The sequence below is a fragment of the Rana temporaria genome, chromosome 1 (genome assembly GCF_905171775.1).
Source record: "Rana temporaria chromosome 1, aRanTem1.1, whole genome shotgun sequence".
NCBI lineage: Eukaryota > Metazoa > Chordata > Amphibia > Anura > Ranidae > Rana > Rana temporaria.
This window is the reverse complement of record NC_053489.1, coordinates 206,125,449-206,149,241: the sequence shown is the minus strand read 5'-3', so window position 1 is coordinate 206,149,241 and position 23,793 is coordinate 206,125,449. Positions and strand designations below refer to the sequence as shown.

At 45.0% G+C, this 23,793-nt stretch overlaps 1 protein-coding gene across 2 annotated transcripts in view; it reads left to right on the top strand.

Moving 5' to 3' along the window:
• LOC120935943 (catechol O-methyltransferase-like) overlaps window positions 1-23,793 on the top strand; it is an 86,035-nt gene that overhangs the window by 7,212 nt on the left and 55,030 nt on the right. Inside the window, exon 1 of one of the 2 annotated variants that reach the window (XM_040347976.1) lies at window positions 3,768-3,953. The exons of the other annotated variant lie outside the window; for it this stretch is intronic. Within the exon in view, the coding sequence (XP_040203910.1) occupies window positions 3,783-3,953 (171 nt within the window). The 5' untranslated portion in view covers window positions 3,768-3,782. Of the gene's footprint in view, window positions 1-3,767; window positions 3,954-23,793 lie in introns of those variants that run through there. 2 annotated transcript variants of the gene reach the window in all.

Here is a 23,793-nt window from a genome sequence, read left to right as displayed (position 1 = left end):
CCTCACCCTCTGAGCTGTGTCTAGTGACCTGGCTCATGACCTCACTTTCCTCTTCTTCCTGATCATGAGAAAAGATCTGGGAGGGTAGGAAAGGGGTACTGGGTCCTGCGAGGAGCCTTCCCTGAGAGATCAAACTCTCTCTAGGGACCGGTTCCTCTGTGCTAGGGCCTGTGGCTGCTTGTGTAGCCGTCTCCCTGAAAGCTCTAACCGTGGCCAACATTTCAGACTGCATTGATAAGAGAGAATCTTTCATCGTGGCAGCTGCCTCCTTTCCAGCCAGCTGGTTAACACACTTGTGGCAGAAGGGTTTGGTGTAGGATTTTGGGAGCTTATCTTTACAGTTTCCGCATTTTTTAGAGGAACTGCCACTAGCTGATGCTGAGGATTGAGCAGAGGCCCCCTGGGTTTCTCCGGGAGATTCTGTTAGAGAGGGAACATAATAAACAACCGTGTTATTCCTTCCCACTCTGGGCTGCAGGCTGTACTGGGGAGAAAAGAGAGAGAGAACGAGGAAGGCAGCCGATACCAGCTGCATCCTGAAGTTCAGGAACTCTCACTCTCCTCTTTCCTCCCTTTCCAGGAGGGACAGTACTCACCGACCCCCGATCTGGATTTGGTTGCCGCAGCGCTAGTCTTCCCTTCCTCTTCCATCATGAGGAGGTTGACTGGGTCCTTGGCTTGCCGGTACCTGTTGTAGGGTTTATCCGCCGCCGACCCCACCGCTCCACGCTGCCCTCCACGCCGAAGCGTCACTTCCGGGTTGCCGTGTAGGGAACGCCCACTCTCCGGTGATGCGCTTCCTGTACCTCAGAACGAGGCCTGGAGCGCAATGCTCCTTGCAAACCCCCCCAGGAAGGAGAGATCAGCAGCGTGGCGGATTTTTTGCAGAGGGACGATGGCTTTTTCACCACAGCTCAGAGCGTCCATGCATGTCTTTGTGGCGACCTGTGAGCGACCGAAGCCAACAGGTTAGTTCAGCTCTCCCCGGCCTCCCTGAACCTGCCTCAACAGGGGTACCCTTCGACCTCACCGTCTCCAGGTAATATAAAACAACAAACGTGCCGCTGTGTTCGGGAGAAACACAATCAAAATACTGAGGAGCAAGGGGGTGGGTGGGAACTTATAACAAACTTGTCAATTGATTGTGTTTCCTGTGGGAGGAGCCCTCATCTCTCTGGTGTGCCGTCATGGAAGGCGTAGGAGAAAAGTATGCAGGCATAGGACACACCCTTTGCCATGCCCCCTTAAAGGAGAATTGTACAAAAAAATAAGATTGGTTAAACCCACAAGTGCTTTTTTACCACTGCTATGCCTTTATATTGGCTTTTGGAATTTACAAATGCAGCAATTTAGAACTCAAATGAAAGGTTTAGCACTGGGAAACACTTTTTGATAGATAAAAAGTTCCATTTTATTTACAACTATATAGATCAGACTAAAGTGAGGGACAAATGAGGAGGAATGAGGGACAGAGGGACTTTGTTCCAAATCAGAGACAGTCCCTCGAAATCGAGGACAGTTAGGAGCTATGCAAGCTGGATCACTGGAGGTCCAAGCTAGGTCACTGGAGGTCCAAGCTGGGTCACTGGAGGTCCAAGCTGGGTCACTGGAGGGCCAAGCTAGGTCACTGGAGGTCCAAGCTGAGTCACTGGAGGGCCAAGCTGGGTCACTGGAGGGCCAAGCTGGGTCACTGGAGGGCCAAGCTGGGTCACTGGAGGGCCAAGCTGGATCACTGGAGGGCCAAGCTGGGTCACTGGAGGGCCAAGCTGGATCACTGGAGGGCCAAGCTAGGTGAGTGAGTGAGAAACTTGTAAAGCGCAACACATGCGAACTGAATCGCCTCTGGGCGCTGTTTCCATTTCTTGGGTAAGGAAAAACCCCTTGACCTCAAAAGAGATGGGTTTTAATCTTTCTCCTGAAGGCCAAGTGGTCCGACTCCAGACGGATGGTATTTGGTAGCGCATTCCACAGTCGAGGTCCCTGGACTGCAAATCTTCGATCTCCTTTTGACTTGTATCTGGTTTCGGGTATTTGGAGTAAGTTTTGATTGGTTGATCGCAGAATGCGATTGGGGTTATGGGCTTTTATTTTTTCGCATAGATATTGGGGGGCGTTGCCTTGAATACACTTAAGGGTTAGGTAGAGTGCCTTGAAAGTGATTCTGTCTTTTACCGGCAACCAATGAAGGGATCTCAACGAAGGTGAGATTGACTCCCATGTTTTTTTGCCAGTCACTAACCGAGCTGCCGTATTTTGGACGACTTGCAGACGAGTGATTTGGTATTTGGGGAGTTCTAGATAGAGGGCATTTGCGTAGTCAAGTCTGGAATTGATGATTGTTCCCACCACGACTGCAATGTCCTCTTTCGGGATGAAGGGGGTGAGACGGCGTAGGTCACTGGAGGTCCAAGCTGGGTCACTGGATGTCCAAGCTGGATCACTGGAGGGCCAAGCTGGGTCACTGAACGTCCAAGCTGGATCACTGGAGTTCCAAGCTGGATCACTGGAGGGCCAAGCTGGATCACTGGAGGGCCAAGCTAGGTCACTGGAGGTCCAAGCTGGATCACTGGAGGGCCAAGCTGGATCACTGGAGGACCAAGCTGGGTCACTGGAGGGCCAAGCTGGATCACTGGAGGGCCAAGCTAGGTCACTGGAGGTCCAAGCTGGATCACTGGAGGGCCAAGCTGGGTCACTGGAGGGCCAAGCTGGATCACTGGAGGGCCAAGCTAGGTCACTGGAGGTCCAAGCTGGATCACTGGAGGGCCAAGCTGGATCACTGGAGGACCAAGCTGGGTCACTGGAGGACCAAGCTGGATCACTGGAGGGCCAAGCTAGGTCACTGGAGGTCCAAGCTGGATCACTGGAGGGCCAAGCTGGATCACTGGAGGGCCAAGCTGGATCACTGGAGGGCCAAGCTGGGTCACTGGAGGGCCAAGCTGGATCACTGGAGGGCCAAGCTAGGTCACTGGAGGGCCAAGCTAGGTCACTGGAGGTCCAAGCTGGATCACTGGAGGGCCAAGCTGGGTCACTGGAGGGCCAAGCTGGATCACTGGAGGGCCAAGCTAGGTCACTGGAGGGCCAAGCTGGATCACTGGAGGGCCAAGCTGGGTCACTGGATGTACAAGCTGGATCACTGGAGGGCCAAGCTGGGTGACTGGAGGTCCAAGCTGGGTGACTGGAGGTCCAAGCTGGGTCACTGGAGGTCCAAGCTGGGTCACTGGAGGTCCAAGCTGGAACACTGGAGGGCCAAGCTGGGTCACTGGAGGGCTAAGCTGGGTCACTGGAGGTCCAAGCTGGAACACTGGAGGGCCAAGCTGGGCCACTGGAGGGCCAAGCTGGGTCACTGGAGGTCCAAGCTGGGTCACTGGAGGTACAAGCTGGGTCAATGGAGGGCCAAGCTGGGTCACTGGAGGTCCAAGCTGGGTCACTGGAGGTCCAAGCTGGGTCACTGGATGTACAAGCTGGGTGACTGGAGGTCCAAGCTGGGTCACTGGAGGTACAAGCTGGATCAATAAAACTATGTATAAAATATCCCTAGCTGAACTACAGAAGCAATGTGAAGCAATGTGATGAGTGTAGTAGAAGTCCTGTAGTGTTGTAGTTGATAGGTAGCAGTGAGAGTTCTTATATGTCAGTGTGTCATGTGTGGTTATTGCTGAGCCCTGAAGAAAGCCATGGAGTAGGCAGCGCTCTCCTGTCCGCACAGCCCGCACTGTCACCTCCAATCAGCGTCTCCCCCGCTCTAACCTATAAGAAAGACGTGGCCGGTCAGGGAGTTCAGAATGTACAAAGAGGCATCTGCTTGGAGGCGGGGACAGGGGCCCAGTGAGTCCAATCACAGAGCTCGGATTGATGTTATGATCTGTCATTGGAGATCGCTCCTCGCACTCGGTATAAAGTTCCCATCACTGACAGCCGGGCACAGAGGAACCTCTCCTGATCACATAGGCAAGGTACAGGCATGCTTCATTCTCTACTACTCCATACTGACTTCATCCTCCATTGTGTCTTCACACCGATCAACCTGAGCACTGGATGGCATTATTATTATTATACGATGAATGTATAGAAGGGTGTGTTCTAGGAATACTATAGCCTGGATACTGTCAGTGTACACTGCAGGAGGAGTCTGGTGTCATGTTGTGTACACAACCTCTGCACACTGATCAGAAATCCTGACATTTCCACCGTATTGTGCTTATACTTGCTGATGTCATCTCACTCCATTAATGTACACAGACCAGGGCAGGAGCTTTACATTCATCTTATGTACTTCATGCTTCATACGATGGGCTGTACATTCCATCCAGGCACTACGATCACCCTCTGCATACAACTACACCACTCATCATTGTAGGAGGATGACATTCTCTATGGGATTGTAGCAGAATGTAACAGGTTCTTATATAGAAGAGAATCACTGGTGATTGGAATGTCCTGTTGTGTTATATTATTATTATTATTGTTGTTAATTATTATGCTATATATATATATATGTCACTATAATATAGTAATTATGCTCTCTCTCTCTCTCTCTCTCTCTCTCTCTCTCTCTCTCTCTCTCTCTCTCTCTCTCTCTCTCTCTCTCTCTCTATATATATATATATATATATATATATATATATATATATATATATATATATATATATATATATATATATATATATAATGTTATATCATTACTATTATTATTATTGATAATAATTATTAAATTATAGTGACACATATATGAATATATATAATAGTTAACATTTAATTATAATGATTACATTAAAGTTACATTTATATGATATATTATTATCATTGATAATTCTTATTAATTACATTATAGTGTGATATATATATATATATATACATATATATATATATATATATATATATATATATATATATATATATATATACATTGTATTTATTTATATATATATATATTTTTTTTTCCCATTTTATTATTTTTTATATATGTAAAATATTGCAATTCAGTGCGCAGAGTTATTATTTTACAGACATTCTTCATGACATTTTCTGTATTGCTGTCAGGACCTTGAAATGTGCAGACTTCAGTAGTATCACATAGGCAAGGTACAGGCAATCGGTCAGAATTCATAGAATATCTTTATGTACATATTATCCGCAGGTCATGCCTGTCTGTGTACATCAGTGGCCATGTTATTGGTCACCTTTTGCCTTTGGATCTTTGCGTGGATTCGACACAGTGTTGAAAACTTTCCTTAAAAGCTAGATGTGAAGCCAATCACTAAAATCTTATTTCATTCTTTTTTTTTTTTTTTTTTTAAGGTGTTTATTTAGATTTTACAGAAGTTAAATATAAACAAGAAGAGAACAACTCTGACACTCAATATACATAGAAGGAATGTAGATATTTTTCAGTACTCATTGCATAAACAGTGCGTGTGGGATACTCAAACACTAATAAATCAGATGCCCACCCTGCTCTTGCACAGTTAAAAAAGTAGAGAACCCCAGGAGGTGAGAGGTCATAAGCAGGATTATAAAAATACTGCAGTGCAAAAAAGAAAAAGAAAGGGAACCCTAACTACATCCACACGTACACATTAATACGAACACCACATACATTCCCCATACAGCAGCGCCATGGTCCCTAACAAACTCCAACTTGGATGATAAACCAGAGTGAAACAGTGCAAGGCATAATTAACAATGGACCTTTGTGTATGCCACACTAAGTTACATCAGTGGAGAGAACCTGATTAAGTAAGCTGTGATAAGACATTTCCCCAAAAAGCATCAGACATCCAACCATGGTTGCCATATCTTGGTAAATTTCTTAGGGCATGCCCTGCTTTTAAATATCAGTTTGAATTTGGGTAGATCATCATGAACGTTACGAAAGAAATTGTGGGCTGTGAAAGGCCCAGCTTCCTTCTAATGTAATAAATATAGTTTTATGAGCATAACATTATACGTGGCAGAGTCCTAGCATGCATCCATGGACAAAATCATTGAGAACACCTAAAAGTCCAACTTCCAGGGTTTGAGGCATTGGAAGATTAAGCTTGTGCTCTAAGAAACAAAATAGATACTTCCAGAAGGTCGATAGGCCAGGGCAGTTCTAGAACATATAATTTTTTTTGGCAGAATCAAGATCACATCTAGAACAAGCAATATCCAAATCCAATCCCATACAAACCAGCTTGGCTGGAGTATAGTGTAAGTGGTGGACAAACTTAAGTTGAATCAACTGATTAGATCCTGAAAGCAAACCTCTGTAGCTTCTTCCCAGTCCTCCTCCGAGAGCTCAGCCAGCAGCAATAGCCACTTGCAATGAGAATTCTGAAAGGGGTCAGCCCACATCAACTGAAGACGACCATAGAAGGTCGTCACCAGTTTGGAGATTTCGGGGTATGCCCAGAGGTCTTCAATGGAAGATTCCGTGAACTCGATCACCCAAGACCAAAGAGCTCAGGTACAGTAGGTATGGATTCCTCCATAAGGGGGCATGTGGTGACATCCATGTGAACTGTGTAAGTATTTATTTCCCTCCCTCCATGGCATGAAACCTACTTCAGTAGGAGAGGATCCTGAACCTCTAGCTCCTTTTGACCTGTGCAGTTCGTCCCTGAGAGAGGTGGAGAGACCAAAAAAGGGCCAACAAAAGTGCAGTGGAGGGAGTTTGGGGTTCAGAGTGTAACCATTCATAGTCCTAAGTGAGGTGGGAAGCAATAAAGTAATTTTGTAAATTTGGGCAAGCCAGTCCTCCAGCGGTCTTAGCCGCTATACAGAGTTAATTACCATTCCAAAGAAAGGAGGGTAAGGTAGACTCAACCTGTGCGAAGAGTTCTTTGGGGAGAAAAACCGGGGCAGCTCTAAAGCAGTATGAATTTTGGTAAAAAGATCATCTTGAAGATATTTATGCGGCCAATCAAGTTAATGGCCAATGATGTCCAGGTATTGAGCTTGCCCGCCATTTGCTTGACTATTGGGGTAACATTTTGTTCCTCTTACCTGGAAAGCTCACCATGAATTTGAATGCCCAGCTTCTTAAAGGATGGTGTTTTTTGCAGGTTTGACCTCTGTATATAAGCAATAGGTATCGGTGGGGCCTATAAGAAAGGTATTCCCACTCCACCTGTAAACCAGAGACCTCCCCAAACTTCTCCCACACCTGTAACAGTTTAGTAAAGGAGCTCTCCTTACCATCTAGATAGACAAGTGGATCATCCGCGTAAAGAGAGATTTTCTCTTCCAATTGACCATAGCAAATGCCCCCAATCTCTGACGTCTGACGCACTGCCAGAGCCAAAGGTCTAATAGCAAGTGCGAACAGGAATGGAGAGAGAGGGCAGCCCTGTCTGGTACCTCTTGTCAAGGAGAATGGCAGAGACATCTTTATTGGTGTGGACTCTGGCCTGTGGATCTGCATACAACAGACAAACCCACTGGACAAAGTGTGAACCAAACCCTTCTGCGACACAAAAGGACCAACGTACAGTAGGGATCGACTGATTATCGGGAAGGCCGATTATGAGCATTTTCTGACAAATCGATATCGGTCTCAAACTAGACCGATATTACCTATATTGCTTTAAGGGGTTTTACCAGGGTGACGGTAGGCTTTATTGTAATAACAACCAATGCGGCTCAGCAGCCGATCGGCTGTTATTACAAGCAATGGGAGGGGACATCCCCCCTTGCGCCGCCTTCTGCCGATGCCTCGTTCGGGTCTCGGATCTAGTAATCCGAAAGCAATGTCATGACATCATTTCATGGATTACTGGCATCTTAACCACTTAAGGACCTTTTCACACCGATATACGTTGGCAGAATGGCACGGCTGGGCACAATCACGTACCTGTACGTGTCTCTTTAAGCCCAGCCGTGGTCCGAAGCTCCGTGACCGCGCCCACGGGACCCGCGGACCCGATCGCCGCCGGTGTCTTACGATTGGTCACCGGAGCTGAAGAACGGAGAGGGGTGTGTGTAAACACACCTTCCCTGTTCTTCGTTGTGGCAATGTCAGTGATCGTCTGTTCCCTGATAAAGGAAAAGACGATCAATGATGTCACACATCCAGCCCCGCCCCCTACAGTTAGAAACACATATGAGGTCACACTTAACCCCTACAGCGCCCCCTAGTGGTTAACTCCTAAACTGCAATTGTCATTTCCACAGTAAACAATGCATTTTTATAGCACTTTTTGCTGTGAAAATGACAATGGTCCCAAAAATGTGTCAAAATTGTTCAATGTGTCCGTCATAATGTCGCAGTCACGAACAAAATCGCTGATCGCCGCCATTAGTAGTAAAAAAAAAATTATTAATAAAAATGCAATAAAACTATCCCCTATTTTGTAAGCGCTTTAAATTTTGCGCAAGCCAATCGATAAATGCTTATTGCAATTACCAAAAATAGGTAGAAGAATACGTATCGGCCTAAACTGAGGAAAAACATTTTTTTTATATATATTTTTGGGGGATATTTATTATAGCAAAAAGTAAAAAATATTGCATTTTTTTCAAAATTGTCACTCTATTTTTGTTTATAGTGCAAAAATAAAAAACCCAGAGGTGATCGAAAAACCACCAAAAGAAAGCTCTATTTGTGGGGAAAAAAAGGACGCAAATTTTGTTTGGGAGCCACGTCGCACGACCGCGCAATTGTCAGTTAAAGCGACGCAGTGCCGAATCACAAAAAGGGGCAAGGTCCTTAACCTGCATAATGGTCTGGGTCTTAAGTGGTTAAAGGCACCAGTTTTAAAAAATAAAGTATTAAAAAAGCGCTGATCTTCATGTTTTGAATACTTTGAAGTGCAAAGGAGGGGTTTGAGTACCTGTCACTGCCTAATCCTGTCACAAGGGATGTTTACATTCCTTGTGACAGCAATACCAGTGATTAAAAACATAAAAAATGTACATTTTTTAAATGTACAAAATATCAGCCAAAAATATCAGTTATCGGCAGGAGAGGTGGCCGAAATGTCGGTATCGTATTGGCACCGAAAAAACGATATCGGTCTATCCCTAACGTACAGTGTCAAAAGCTTTTAACACATCTAATGAAATAACCAACCCATTACGTTTTGTGAACGATGCATTATGGATATGTAGGAATAACCTGCTCCTGCCAGACATTTTATCCTGATTGATCAGGTGGTATAAGAGAAAGAACAACTTTCTGCAATCTGAGAGCAAGAATCTTGGCTAGTATTTTGGCATCATTATTCAAGAGAGATATGGGACTATAGGACCCGTGCAATAGCTTGTAATAGTTAATAGTTAATGCATCTGAGGTAAAGGACCCATCAGGGAGTTGAAGTTCAGGAATCAAACTATCCTGAAAATTCTTATGGGCGAGAAACACAAAAAGCCTACAATTTTTTCCCCCCATGTTTGTGAATACGAACAGAGCGGTATAATTGTTGCTTTTTGGTTTGATTTACCATATTAAGTTGTAATGCCCTATGTGCATCCGTCAGCATACCCCGGGTGTCAAAGGACGGATTCATTATGTGACTGGAGCGTGCAATAGCCAGCATACCCCGGGTGTCAAAGGACGGATTCATTATGTGACTGGAGCGTGCATTATCCAATGCTTTTTGTAACGCCTCTTGTGCGGCCCATCCAACAGATCTATAATGTTTGATACGGGAAATATAGGAGCCCCACCCACTGCCTAAAAAAGGCATCCCAGACAGGTCCCGAAGCGGTAGAGTCAGAGTAATGCCTTGTACACACGACCAGTTTTCCCATCGGGAAAACTGCCATGACAGCTTTTGGCCGGGAAAACCGTCCGTGTGTATGCTCCATCTCAGTTTTCCCGACGAGAAAACTGCGGGAAAAAAAAGAGAACATGTTTTCTTTTTTCCCACCGGGATTCCCGGCGGACTTTTTCCCATCTGGAAAACCGGTCGTGTATATGCTTTCCAGAGGGGGAAAAAAACGCGCATGCTCAGAATCAAGTATGAGACGGGAGCGCTCGTTCTGTTAAAACACGCTTTCGGAATGGAGATAGCACATTCGTCACGCTGTAACGGACTGAAAAGCATGAAAACTGAAAAGCGTGAATCGTCTCTTACCAAACTTTTACTAACACGAGGATCAGCAAAAGCAGCCCAAAGGGTGGCGCCATTTGAATGGAACTTCCCCTTTATAGTCCCGTCGTACGTGGTGTACGTCACCGCACTTTGGACAGTATTTGGCCTGAACGTGTGTATGCAAGGCAGGCTTGAGAGTAATCCCATTGGGAAAAACGTTGTTTTATTTCCTGCCGAGAAAAACGGTCGTGTGTACGAGGCATTAGAGGACCAGTAATTGGCCATGTCAGTCGGAATGGAATTATAAATTTCCAGTGTGGAGATCCAGAGGGGACTGAGCCTCCAAACCTGAAACGAGGGTCTATGGCCCAAAGTCAAAACTACCTGAACCATGATTGGAAATTGTCTAAGATCGATAAGCTATAGATTGAACACAGGGTAGTAAATCTTTTGTGGCCAGTGCATAGTCCAGCCTAAAAAGAGCAGCATAAGATTTTAGTGGAAACAATTTTGAGGTAGAGGTTCACATATCTATAAGTCTCACACCATACGCAAAACAATTTTGATTCTGACAATAGAGGTTTCAACCTGTCCAAGGCAGGTTGCATCACAGAGTTAAAATCTACAAAAATAATCATGGGACAAATTGTAGCCGTGACCGGGGGGTAAACCGTGACCAACAAAAGAGAAACACCATGTATAACCACCTGCAAAATAAGGTATTGTCCCTTAGGGTCAGAAATAACCAGTTGACAGTAGAATGGTAACCCCTTACGGATTAGAATCGCTACCCCAGGAGCATAATTGGAGTAGGTGGAGTGATAGTGATGAGCAACCCAATACTTCTTTAAAGCTTGAATCTTTGAGCCCATTAGATGGGTTTTCCTGGAGGCACAGAACATGTGGTTTATGTTTTATAAGTACTTCAAAAACAGAAGCTCTTTTTAAATTTGGAGTTCAGTCCGCAAACATTCCACAAACAGTTATTTACTGTGGACATGAGGAAAGCAGTAAAACCCATAGGACAGGAGGGGAAAAAAAGGGGGATGAAGGCCCATTGGAGGTAACCTCAGATCCGAGCACGGCTACAGCGGGATGAAAAGTAAAAACTTTTGTCCAACAAGATTGGGGTGGGCAATTCACCACATGGCAGCTCAGGCCATCTCCGTAGGTGAAGGTCATAAACTCTCCTACAGGAGAGATGTACGGTCGACCACAGAATGGCTTAATAAAGCCCATTGCAATAACCATAAACAAATAAAGATAAGGAGGGTAATAATAAACATAATTCCGTTACTCAATAGGTGGACATCCATCAGGCGGATGCTCGGGGAGGTTGGGGCCGCGATTTCCACCAAGACAAAGCATTTTGAGGGGACTGGAAGAAATTAATGCTCCTGTTGTGAGTAACACAGAGGGTAGCAGGAAATAGCATAGAATATTGGATGTCATGCTCCCACAGCTTCTGCTTGACACGCTAATAACTTGCTCTCATATTATTAACTGATGCAGAATAATCAGGGAACAAAGACATCACAGCATTGTTAATCTGGAAACTCCCTTTCTTCCGGACTGCATCAAGAATGGATTTACAATCCCTGTAGTTGAGGAGGCGAATCACCATCATGCAGGGAGGGTGTCCCTCAGGAAGAGGACACCTAGGGACTCTGTGGGCCCTCTCAATCACAAAGCAGGAGGAGAGCTGATTGCGTCCAAATTCTTGCTCAAGCCAGCTTTCCAGATAGGCTACAGGGTCTGATTCCTCAACCCATTCAGGGAGACCGACCAGACACAGGTTATTATTGTGGAGGCGATTCTCCAGATCATCCACCTTATCCTCTAATGTTGCAATCTTACCCCCACAGGTGTTAAGTTTGGGGTTAATAGTGTCCTCCATATCGCCTATAAGCCTTTCAGTCTCAGAGACTCTGCCTTGTATTTTGTGCATGTCTTGCTTCATAATGGCAAGATCAATCTTTAGTTCATCCACCTTCCCCATAAGGTCTGAGTTATTTACCTTAATGGTGACCAGGACCTCCGGCAGTGTGGGCCCTTTTCCGTCATCCACACCATCCTTACTCAGGTCCGGGGTCCCAATGGAGGGTGATGGAGAGACATTCTGGACATCCCTAAAGAGATCAGGGGTAGAGGTCCGAGAGATGCATGGCGCGCTGTTGTTATTGCGGTGGCCATCTTGGCAGAAGCAGGTGGTAATGCTCATCTTGGCCCGAGGTTGCTTTTTTCTCCGCTTGCCCATCCACCAAAAATACTCACAATGGTGTAGGGGTCATCTCCAACCAGGTTGGTATCGAAAGATCAGTGTTTTAAACTTGGCCAATCCAGGATGGAGTAGGATTGTTGTAGGAGAGACCGGAGCTGCTCAGGGACATATCTGATCACATCCCGTGCTTGGCCACCCCCCTTTATTTAATCTTTAACAAGGCAATGGAATTTCAAAACCTATGTTCAGTATTTTTAAATCTACACATTTCATTAAAGCTGAATACCAGATTAAGGCCCAGTTTGCACCTGATTCGCACAGCCTTTGTCTCCCACTGCTGTCAATCACGAGGAGAGAGAGAGGAAGCAGGGCCAAGCAGCAGCTCTGCATGTGAATGGACATGCAGAGCCGTGGCTCACGAGCAAGTCTGCTTACGTGCCCTCATTGCAAGCGGCTTACTCTGGGGGCATTTGGCTGGAGGGAAGAGAAAACTAGTGGGGGACCCAAGAAAAGAAAGATCAGGGCTACTCTGTGCAAAACCACTGCACAGAGGAGGTAAGAATAACACCCATATTATTTACAAAAAAAAATTCACCCCCTTCCTGCCCAGGCCATTTTTTTATTTTCAAGGCTGTCACACTTTGAATGACAATTACTCAGTCAAGCAAATCATTTTTTTATCATTTGTTTTTAGACAGATAGAGCTTTATTTTGGTGGTATGTAATTACCACTGTGTTTTTTACTTTGTGATATAAGCTAAAAATATTGAAAATTATGAAAAAAAAAGGATTTCTATTATAAAATTTTGCAAATAAGTACATTTTCTTCATAAATGTAGGCCAAAATTTATGAAGCCTCTATTTCTTTGGTAAAATTAACCCAAATCAGTGTATATTATTTAGTCAGTGTGAAAGTTATAAAGTTTACAAGCTACGGTACATATCATTGAAAATGGATCGATCTTGATGTACTGACTGCCTATCTAATTTTTTAAGGCCCTAAAATAACAGCACAGTACAAATACCCCCCAAGTGAGCCCTTATTGGAAAGTAGACACCCAAGGGATTTCCAGTGCATCCGGAAATTATTCACAGCACTTCACTTCACTTCAAGTATTTCAAGGTCGCTAAAAGCCAAAAGGCCATCTCTCATAACAACCAGGTCAAACCCAGCATCATAGCTGGTAAAGCCAGAGGTAAGATCCAAAAGGCTGGTAGGAGTGGTAAGAGGGTTCCATTCTGTTGAAAGGTAGAACCCATGGGCATCCCCAGTGTTGGTGGTGCAACTGAGTGGAGCCACATTGCTGCCAAGAGTCCATTAAATCCTGAGCCAATGGAGTGTGACATAGTCTGAGCATGTCCTTGTGTGCTTGCCTGGGCTTAGTCACAGATCTGGACATGCTGAGCTCTGTTGTAAATATAAGGGGGGAAATGTGCATGCCTTTCTGGACTCTAGAAGCCTAGTTACCTTGGTTCATACCAGGCTTGTTGACCTTGAACAGTTGATCCAGCTTCTTGTAGGAGTGGTATGTGTGCACTGTGACTGTAAAAACTACTTCACACAGCTGGTGACCATTGAAACCATCTCAGGATCAGTTTGCCATGAATTAGCTGTGTCCCCAATCAAGGCCGTTTGAAGGAATTTGGGGGCCCCAAGCAAAATGGGGGCCCCCAAGCACCCCCCCCCCAGATGCAAAGCCTTCGTTAACGCTACACTAATTTTTCTTTTCTATTCTTACCTCCCCTTCTTCCCTGTAGGCTGCCACTGTAGCGTGGCTGAGCTCCTCTTCCCCCTGCCTCTTCCCCAGTCCCCTATCAGATAGTGCCCGGGCCGGGGATCATGCGGTACAGGAGATTCAGTTTCCTGTCTTCCCGGCCAGACTGAAAGGAAGTGAGCACTCAGTGTGCATTTCAGGAAACTGAATCTCCTGTACCACACGCGGTACCCGGCCAGACTGACAGGACTCCAGGTGGAAGGAAGAGAAACTCGGCCACGCTATAGCCTGGGAAGGGGAAGTTGGGGGCCCCAGGCCAGCTCGGGCCCCAAGCAATTGTTTGTTTTTGCCTGTCCTGTAGCGACGGGCCTGTCCCCAATACTGTTGCATACAGTAGGGTAATACTGGGGAGAGACTTTTCACTGTTCCAGCAACTTTGCAGTAGGAAGCCTGGACTTTCTAGGGATACTGCAGGGAGGACCCCTGACACCTTTGAACCAAAGTTTAATGATGCTGTAGGTGTGACCCCTGATAAAAACGTATCTTTTCCCCTAGCAGTGTTTGCAGGTGAACCGGAGGTGGCCCCTGAGACCCTCAAGAGGCTCCGGTGTGCCAGAGCTAAAAGTCTCTCAGGACAACTTTGGGACTGCCCAGTTACAGTACCATACTGTTGAAAAAGCCTGGAAAAATGTGAAGATAAACAATGGAAACCCAGTAGCTCTGGGGCGTTTCCTCATATTACAGTTCACCATTACCTGTTGTATCGGTTTGACATTGTATTTGAAAATTTTGCTAAAAAATACTCTTTCTTCATAAAGGCTGCTCCTTTAAGAAATACTTCCTACAAGACTATTGTCAAACTAGGAACCCAAGGTAAATCCTAACTGACCAATGGACCCCCTTTATGAAGGCAATGAAGGAGTTGGGCAAATTGTTAAATATTAGGCACTTGCATGCTTCGGTTTACCACCCTCAGACGTATAGTTTGGTAAAACAGTTTAACAAAACCCTCACAAATATGCTAAAGTAGGTGGTGGATGAACATGGGAGGGACTAGAATTGTCTTCTCCTTATTTGTTGTTTGCAATTAGAGGTCTCACAGTCTTCCATGAGGCTTTCACCCTTTGAACATTTGTATGGGAGGCATCCCAGAGGGTTGCTAGACAATGCGAAAGAAACCTGGGAGACTGAAACTACTCCCTACTGGAGTGTCATAGAGCATATCTCAGCCATGTAGGACAGAATTACCTTGGTAATGCCCCTGGTCTGAGAACATATACAAGAAACACTGAGTTGTGAGTACAATAGCTTGGCAACGGTTTGAAGTTTTCTCCCAGGGGAATGTATACTCGTTTTAGTTCTCACAGTGAAAAATAAGTTCCTCACTAAGTGGCAAGGACCCTATATCACTCCTAGTCCTGGGAAATAAGACCCTGAAGAAAGAGGAAGATATAATCAAGGTTTAGTCACCCAAGTCTATGTCTGAATCCCAACAGCAAGAGGTGAGAGGGTATCTACAATGAAATAAAGATTTCTCCTCATAGTTTCTAGGCTGCACAAATATAATTAAACATTACATTGTCACCAACCCCAAGGTTTGAGTAGGGTTTAAGCCTTATGGTATTCCAAAAGCCTGCTGACAGGCAGTAGCCAAAGAAGTACTGAGGATGTTAGACCTTGGGATATTAGAGAGGTCTTAAAGTGAATGATGTAGTCCTATAATCTTGGTTCACAAACCAGATGGTTCCTTAAGATTTTTAACATCCAGAAACTGAATGAACTGTTAACATTTGACACTTACCCCATGCCCCAGGTTGATGAAGTGAAAGGTTGGGTTCCTGACAGGTATATAACCACACTAGAGGACAATGGCAGGTGGTCATGAAAGACAAAAGTAAAATAAAAGACAACCTTTGTGTGATACATTTGCCTATAGGTCTCAGTTTACTGCTCCCTGCTAGCCAGGTTATTGATGTGCTAATGTCCCCTCACTATTTCTAAAGGTTAATTGATCTATTGTGTTGTGTGAAGGAGAGCTGGGTTTAAGTGGCTTGGGTTAATTATTCTGATTGCTTCATTGTGGTAATTATCTCTCTATATGCGGGGTCGAGCGGTCTGGTTGATGTATTCAGTACAGCTAGTGCTCAGCGTCATTGATGTCATTGTCTAAAGAAAATGTGTTTCAGCATCGGCCCCGTCGTGTCTACTTACTTATCTGTATGGAAGCCCCAGTGTGAGGGGGGCGGAGATTTGTCATTGTAACAGTTTTGGAAATGACATATAAGCTGTGTGTTATAACATAAAAGTCTGTGTTGTTCAAGCAGTAAGCTGGTCTCATGTGTGGCTTTCTGGGCGATTCCAGGGATATCCCTCCTCGTGGAATATTGGGGTGATTTTCGTTATGGGAAGAAGGGAACGTTGACGGGGATATCATACCGATACCGTCACACTTTGCAACCCCAGAGGGCTTGTGGCAGTATGTTTAGATGCCCTTTGGGCTGAATAGGGCTCCCACTACATTCAAGCGGGTAATGGATGAAATTCTCAGCCCACATCAAAGCTATTCAGTGGCCTATCTAGATGATGTGGTTATTTGGAGCACAGACTGGGAAAGTCACCTACCCCAATTGCAGACTTTCCTGAATTCCATTAGAAAATTAGACTTAACAGCAAACCCAAAGAAGTGTGCCATAGGGTTGAAAGAGGCTTGGTATCTAGGTTACACTATTAGGAGGGGTCTAATGGCAGCACCTTTAACTGGCCTGACCAAGGGCAAGAGCTCCTTTGTAGCAGTTAAGTGGAATCTCAAGGCTGAAGAAACTTTCCAAAGTCTGAAGCAGGCTCTGTGTAGACAGCCAGTGCTATTAGGCCCAGATTTCAATAAACAGTTTGTGATCCAGACTGAAAGAGTTGAAAGCTGACCCCTCCAGGAAGGAATTCAAGTATTGTGGAGCGAGATTGTTTGGCCATTAAGTGGGCCTTAGAGGCTCTATATTACTATTTGCTGAGCGGCAGTTTCAAACTCATAATAGACCATGCTCCCTTAAAATGGATGGCCCAGACTAAGGACTGTGATTCAAGGGTTACCCACTTGTTCCTGGATCTCCAAGATTTTTCTTTTAACGTGGAGAATTGGGTGGGATGTAATCATAAAAATGCAGAGGCCCTCTCTAGAGCTTATTGTTTGGTAGCTGGTATTCAAACCCACGGTTCAAAAGGGGGGGGGGGTATGTGGCCAACCGCCCCTGCCAGTTGTGGATGGATAATATCTGCCATATAGAGTTTTTACGGTTCATGAGATGTGGCATTATAACGTCTGTAGCAGGATGCAGGGGGTTAAGCACTGGCCACACCTTGTTCCCCATCTGCGGTATAATTTGTCTTTTTTCTGAGTTACTCAGTTGTTGTTGGGGCAAGGTCTAAAGCAGACCCAGTATTGTCTCACTACTAGCCAGGAGGCTAAATAGTTTTTGCTGGTCTTTGTTTTGACTGCGACTACTACTCTTACGAGGGAACTTCTTGATTGGGTCTTATTTTGTTGTAAAGCTGACCAATAAACACTAGCAGGAACCCCTAAACCTACTGGATGCTTGGATTACCTTTCTGCGAGGTCTCTGCTTAAAGAATAAGATCACCTTTGGGATTATGTTTCATGTTCCATCCATTTTTAAGCTGGAACATGTAACATATTCCCATTCCTGCAGCCACAGCCTGCTCTACTGAATCTAGTGACAGCAAGTGGGAAAACTTCTCCCTCCGCTCACTGTGACTATAAAAAAAAACCACAGTGTCTGCCCGTGTCATTCATTTACAGAGTTCTGTGCATGAGAAACTACAAGAAACCACTATCTGTGGAATAGCCCATGTATCCCCATAGACTTATTGCAGTATGGTCGTGTAGGAGGTGTGCTACCGGCCGATATCTGAGTTGTTTGTAATTTTTTAATGTTTGCATCAATTATTTAATAATTTTCATTAAAGTTGATTTTTAAGTGTTCCTTAACCACTTCAATACCAGGCACTTACACTCCCTTCCTGCCCAAGCCAATTTTCAGCGCTGTCACTGTTTAAATGACAATTGCGCGGTCATGCTACACTGTACCCAAACAGAATATCATTTTGTTTACACAAATAGAGCTTTCTTTTGGTGGTATTTGATCACTTCTGCGTTTTTTATTTTTGCTAAACAAAAAAAAATATACCCCAATTTTTTTTTAAAAAATACGTTTTTCTTTTGTTTCTGTTATAAAATTTTGTAAATAAGTATGTTTTCTCCTTCGCTGATGGGCACTGATAGGCACTAATAAGGCGACACTGATGAGGTTGCACCAATGAGGAGGCACTGACGATGGGCACTGATAGGCGGCACTGATAGATGACACTGATGGGCACTGAAAGGCTGCACTGATGGGTACTTATGGCATTGATAGGCAGCTCTACTGTGCACTGATACGTGCCACTGATATGCGGCACTGATAGATGCCACTGATAGGCATCCCTGGTGGCACTGGCAAGCATTGTGGATGGGCAGATTGGCAGCTGCCTGGACAATCAGAAAAGACCCCCCCTGTCAGGAGAGAAGCTGATCGGCTCTCCTCTACTTGCGTCTGTCAGACGCGATTGAGGAAAAGCCGACCAACGGCTCTTCCTATTTACATTGTGATCAGCCGTGATTGGACACGGCTGATTATGTTGTAAGAGCCTCCGTCAGAGGCTCTTTACCGAGATCGGTGTAGCGGTGTGTCAGGCTGTGACACAGCACCACCGATCGCGTGCGGCGGCTGTTATCGTGCTGGCCGTCATATGATGCCCAGTCAGGATAAGTGATTAATAAGGTTTCTGGTGATCTTTATTTTTCAGTTACAAGAACCGACAGCCCTTGCACTTGTCGCTTGTAGTTCTCAATGAACTACCAAGGCGCTGTTGAGCTCTCTGGTAGTTAATTGTCTCTTCCAGTCAGTGTGTATCTGCCTGCCCGTATGAGGTATGAGCAGACAGATACCCAGATACGTCTGCAGAAGTCGTGCATTGCACCCAAGATCTGGTAATTACAATACTTTCCAGGCTACTAGTAAAAATAAATAAATACATGCACATTGTTTATCTGCAAAGGGATGTGCATCTATTATTTTTTTTAAAGGTGAACTTATCCTTTAAAGCTGAACCTCACAATATATACGGTACATATGCCTAGGGCAGCCTAAACTCTGACCATAGAGTTCAGAGATTCTATAAAAAAAATACAATGTCAAATTGACAAGACCATAAAAGTCCAGTATGGGGTTAAATATATAAATAGTTCTAAATCAGTATCCATATTTAATAACCCTTTAATGGGAACTGTATACAGTATTTAAACTTAACATGTTCCACTTCAAAGCTGCAGCAAATGCTATGGCAACAAGTACGACTGCATCAGGAGCTGTGACTCGGCAACAGGGATAACACTGTCAATTGATGTTTAATTTCATGTCTACTATTGTAGCTCTGGACAACAAAAAAATGATTAAATTGTAATCTTTAACTACCATTACCTTTCTCTAAACAGTGCAGTGTCTGCACTATGAAGGTAATATTCCCTCATATGGGAAAATTAACCAGACCTTTGTGCCTTTCATAATCTGTGATACTTTCCTATTTACAATAGCTAGGTACTTCCAAAATGAAGTGCTTTCTTTTCCATGGAAACAGATTTTTTTCTGATTTATGTTCCATTAGCAGTAGCCATAATGTACTGAAGGGGGATCAAGGCTTTTGTACAGATGTTACTATTCTAATCTTGATTGTCTGCACAATTTTTATAGTACATGGCTAAAAAGTAATGTACCAAAAAAAAGCATTATTATTGTGGTGCGATAATTTAAAGCCCAACTCCAGGCAGGGCCGTCTTTAATATGGTTTGGGCCCTGGGCAAACATTTTTTTTTGGGCCCCCCTCCAGCTTATTTTGGGCCTGGCTGGTTCACATGTATGTTTTGGCGGTCCTCATTTGTGCAGGTACAGCAGCCCATTGATTTGAATGGGCTGCCATGCCTTTGTTTCCTGCAGAAAAAAGGTGCATTCAGCATTTTAAAAATACAGTTGCCATGAAATACATTCTGCTTTTGCACCATGCTACTTACCTGCAGTTCTTGCACACACAAACGCACTGTGTTTTTAAATACGTGACCTAAACGTTTAAAAATGCAGCAAGTTTGACAGTGCGGGAACTGCAGATAAGTCACAGCAGACAGCATAATGGACAGACAGTGCTTTATTTCAGTGCTTGATGGGCATAGACATGCCGTGTGCGCAGCCTATTACATGAGGCATGCGCTTTTCTTTGCAGGAAACGCAGGCATGGCGGCCAATTCAAATGAATGGGCTGCTGTGCCTGCGCAAATGTGGGCCTCCAAAACACATATATGTGAACCAGCCAGGCCCAAAATAAGCCCATCAAGCAGTTAAATACAGACAGTAATGCCATGTGCTCTGAGGCCTTACTCAGCCTGGACTGCAGGTCTGGTCTGTGATTTAAAGAGTTCCTCTATTTTACACATGGCATGGCATGGGGTCCCATGGTGCTAAAGCAGAATGGACAGATGGTGCTGTGACCCCTTGCCATGCCATGTGTAAAATAGAGGAACTTTTTAAAACACTGACCAGACCTGCAGTGAATCATCAAATATTATAAAGACTTTGGGCACACTCTACAGAAAACTTCTATTTACAATATAGATTAGCAAACAGTGACATACCTTGAGGAGCAGGACATGAAGAAGTCAGCCTCGGGAAGAGCAAACTGGGGATGTTATAAAATCACATTCTAATTCACTTGTATATACAAGCAGCACCCAGTGGCAGGAAGGGAGAAGTGCACGTCTAAAGGGAAGCCAGGGGTGCTGTACATTTTAAAACACTGGGAAGGGAAGCAGTACTGTCACTGGCTGCGTGCCGCTGATGATTTTCAGCCTGATTTGTGGGCAGCACAGGGGCTTAACGGGCGGCAGGGCCGCCATCAGGAATTATGGGGCCACTTACACAGCTTCAGGCATGGGCCCCCTGGAGCAGAGAACCGGGATGGGGGGTGCTGCTGCCTGAAATTGAGAAGCAGGGGGGGCTGCCGCGAATTTAGAAGCGGGGGGCCCTTTACAAAAAAAGAAATAAAGAAAAATATATATAAAAAAAGGGGTGTAGCCATCCGGGGCCCTGGGGACCTTGGGGCCCTTTAATAAAAAGAAAAAAAGAAATAAAAAATATATATAAAAAATATATTTCAAAAAGGGGGTGCCATCTGGGGCCCTGGGGACCTCTGGGCCCTTTAATATTTTTTTTTTAATAAAAATAAATTACAAAAACAAGGGGGTTGCCATCCGGGACCTCTGGGCCCTTTAATAAAAAATAAAAAAATATATATAAAAAATAAACATTTATAAAAAAAAGGGGGGCTTGCCATCCAGGGCCCTGGGGACCTCTGGGCCCTTTAATAATAAAATATATATATATATATATATATATATATATAAACAAAAATAAAAAAATAAACATTTATAAAAAAAATAAAGGGTGTTTGCCACATGGGGCCCTGGGAACCTCTGAGCCCTTTAATAAAAAAAAAATATATATATATATATAAAAAAAAGAAATAAAATATTAAAAAAAATGTTTTTTATAAAAAAAAGGGGGGTTGGCATCCGGGGCCCTGGGGACCTCTGGGTCCTTTAACCAGTTCCCGACCACCGCATGTACATATACGTCCACAATATGGCACGTACAGGCACATGGGCGTATAGGTACGTCCCCGCCTTACCTCGGTTCGGGGGTCCGATCGGGACCCCCTCCGGTACATGCGGCGGCCGGGAACGGTGTACGGGAGGTCCGGGAGGAGGGGGCGGCTATTGGTTTCCAGCCGTCCCCTCTCGATCTCCCTCAGCGAATGAGAATGCAGCAGAGCCCTCCCTGCCTGTGTAACTGTAAACACAGGCAGGGAGGAAGTGACGTTTTCTCCCCTCTGGCGGTCTTTTCGTTTGATTCCAGAGGAGAGAAGACGTCAGTACTGTGAGTTGCACCAACAGCACACTGACACAGCACACATAGGCACATAACCCCCCCCGATCACCCCCCCAGCACCCCCAGATCACCCCCTGTCACAGTGTCACTGATTGCAGTGATCATTTATTTTCTGATCACTGCTTTTAGTGTCAGTGTGACAGAAAAAAGTGTCAGGGCAGTTAGGTTTAGGCCCCTTTAGGTCCAGGGTAGCCCCCTACCCCCCCCCCAATAAAGGTTTAACCCCTGATTGCCCCTAAAGTTAACCCTTTCACCCCTATTGCCAGTGTCACTAAGCGATCGGTTTCTGATCGCTGCATTAGTGTCACTGTTGCCGCTAGGCAGTTAGTTTTTTTTGAGGTTCGCCGCCAGGTTTATATAGCGTTAGGTACCCCCATAAATAAAGGTTTTAACCCCTGATTGCCCCTAGAGTTAACCCTTTCACCCCTATTGCCAGTGTCACTAAGCGATCGGTTTCTGATCGCTGTATTAGTGTCACTGTTGCCGCTAGGCAGTTAGTTTTTTTTGAGGTTCGCCGCCAGGTTTATATAGCGTTAGGTACCCCCATAAATAAAGGTTTTAACCCCTGATTGCCCCTAGAGTTAACCCTTTCACCACTGATCACTGTATAAGTGTCACTGGTGACGTGGTTAGCCAGTTAGTTATTTAGTTATTTTAGGTTCGCCACCAGGTTTTTAGAAAGCGTTAGGTACCCCCATATATTACCGAATAAAGGTTTTAACCCCCTGATTGCCCCCTAGTTAACCCTTTCACCAGTGATCACCGTATAAGTGTTACGGTTGACGCTGGTTGGTTAGTTTGCTGTTTATAGCATCAGAGCACCCGCCGTATATAACCCAATAGGTTTAACCCCCTGATCACCCGGCGGGTGATATAAATTTAATTTTAGCGCCAGTCAGGGTCTGCGTCACCCCAGGCAGCGTTAGGTTAGAGCCAGTACCGCTTACACCCACTCGCTAAGCATACACCCCCCTTAGTGGTATAGGATCTGAACGGATCGATACCTGATCTGATCAGATCTATACTAGCGTACCCAGCAGTTTAGGGTACCCAAAAACGCATTGTTAGCGGAATCAGCCCAGATACCCGCTAGCACCTGCGTTTTCCCCCTCTGCCCAGCCCAACCCACCCAAGTGCAGTATCGATCGATCACTGTCACTTACAAAACACAAGACACATAACTGCAGCGTTCGCAGAGACAGGCCTGATCCCTGCGATCGCTTACAGTTTTTTTTGAAGCGTTTTCTACATTTGCTTTTCTATAGTCAGGTGCTTTTTTTACCTGTGAATCCTTACCATTGTACCACTAAATTTAGAGTCCAAAATGGCAAACCGAAGGTACAATGATAAGCAGGCCTTTGAGTTCATGTGCATGTCAGATAGTGAAGAGGAGGAGGTCACGCATCTGACAGATTCTGGCTCAGAATATGAACCCATTTACGACAGCGGCTCCATGTCAGATAGCTCGCACGACGAAGTTGAGGTCCCTGCTAAGGCCAGGCGTACCCGATCCCATTCTGATGTTGTTGAGCAGCAAGAACCGCAGGACCCTCGTATGGAGCAGAGATCCAGTACTAGCGCCGCTATTCCTTCTGGTGAATTGGCAAGCACCAGCGGCCTAGTACACCCTGGTCGTTTATCCAGCACTGCAGTAACACTTGGTGACGTGGCGAGTCCCATAAGTGCAGTTGAAGCTGGCGATGTGGCAAGCACAAGTAGTGTCCCGCTGCCACCAAGAAAAAGACAGAGACAGGCCCGTCGTGCCCATAGTGCCCTTCCTGTAGAATTTGCCT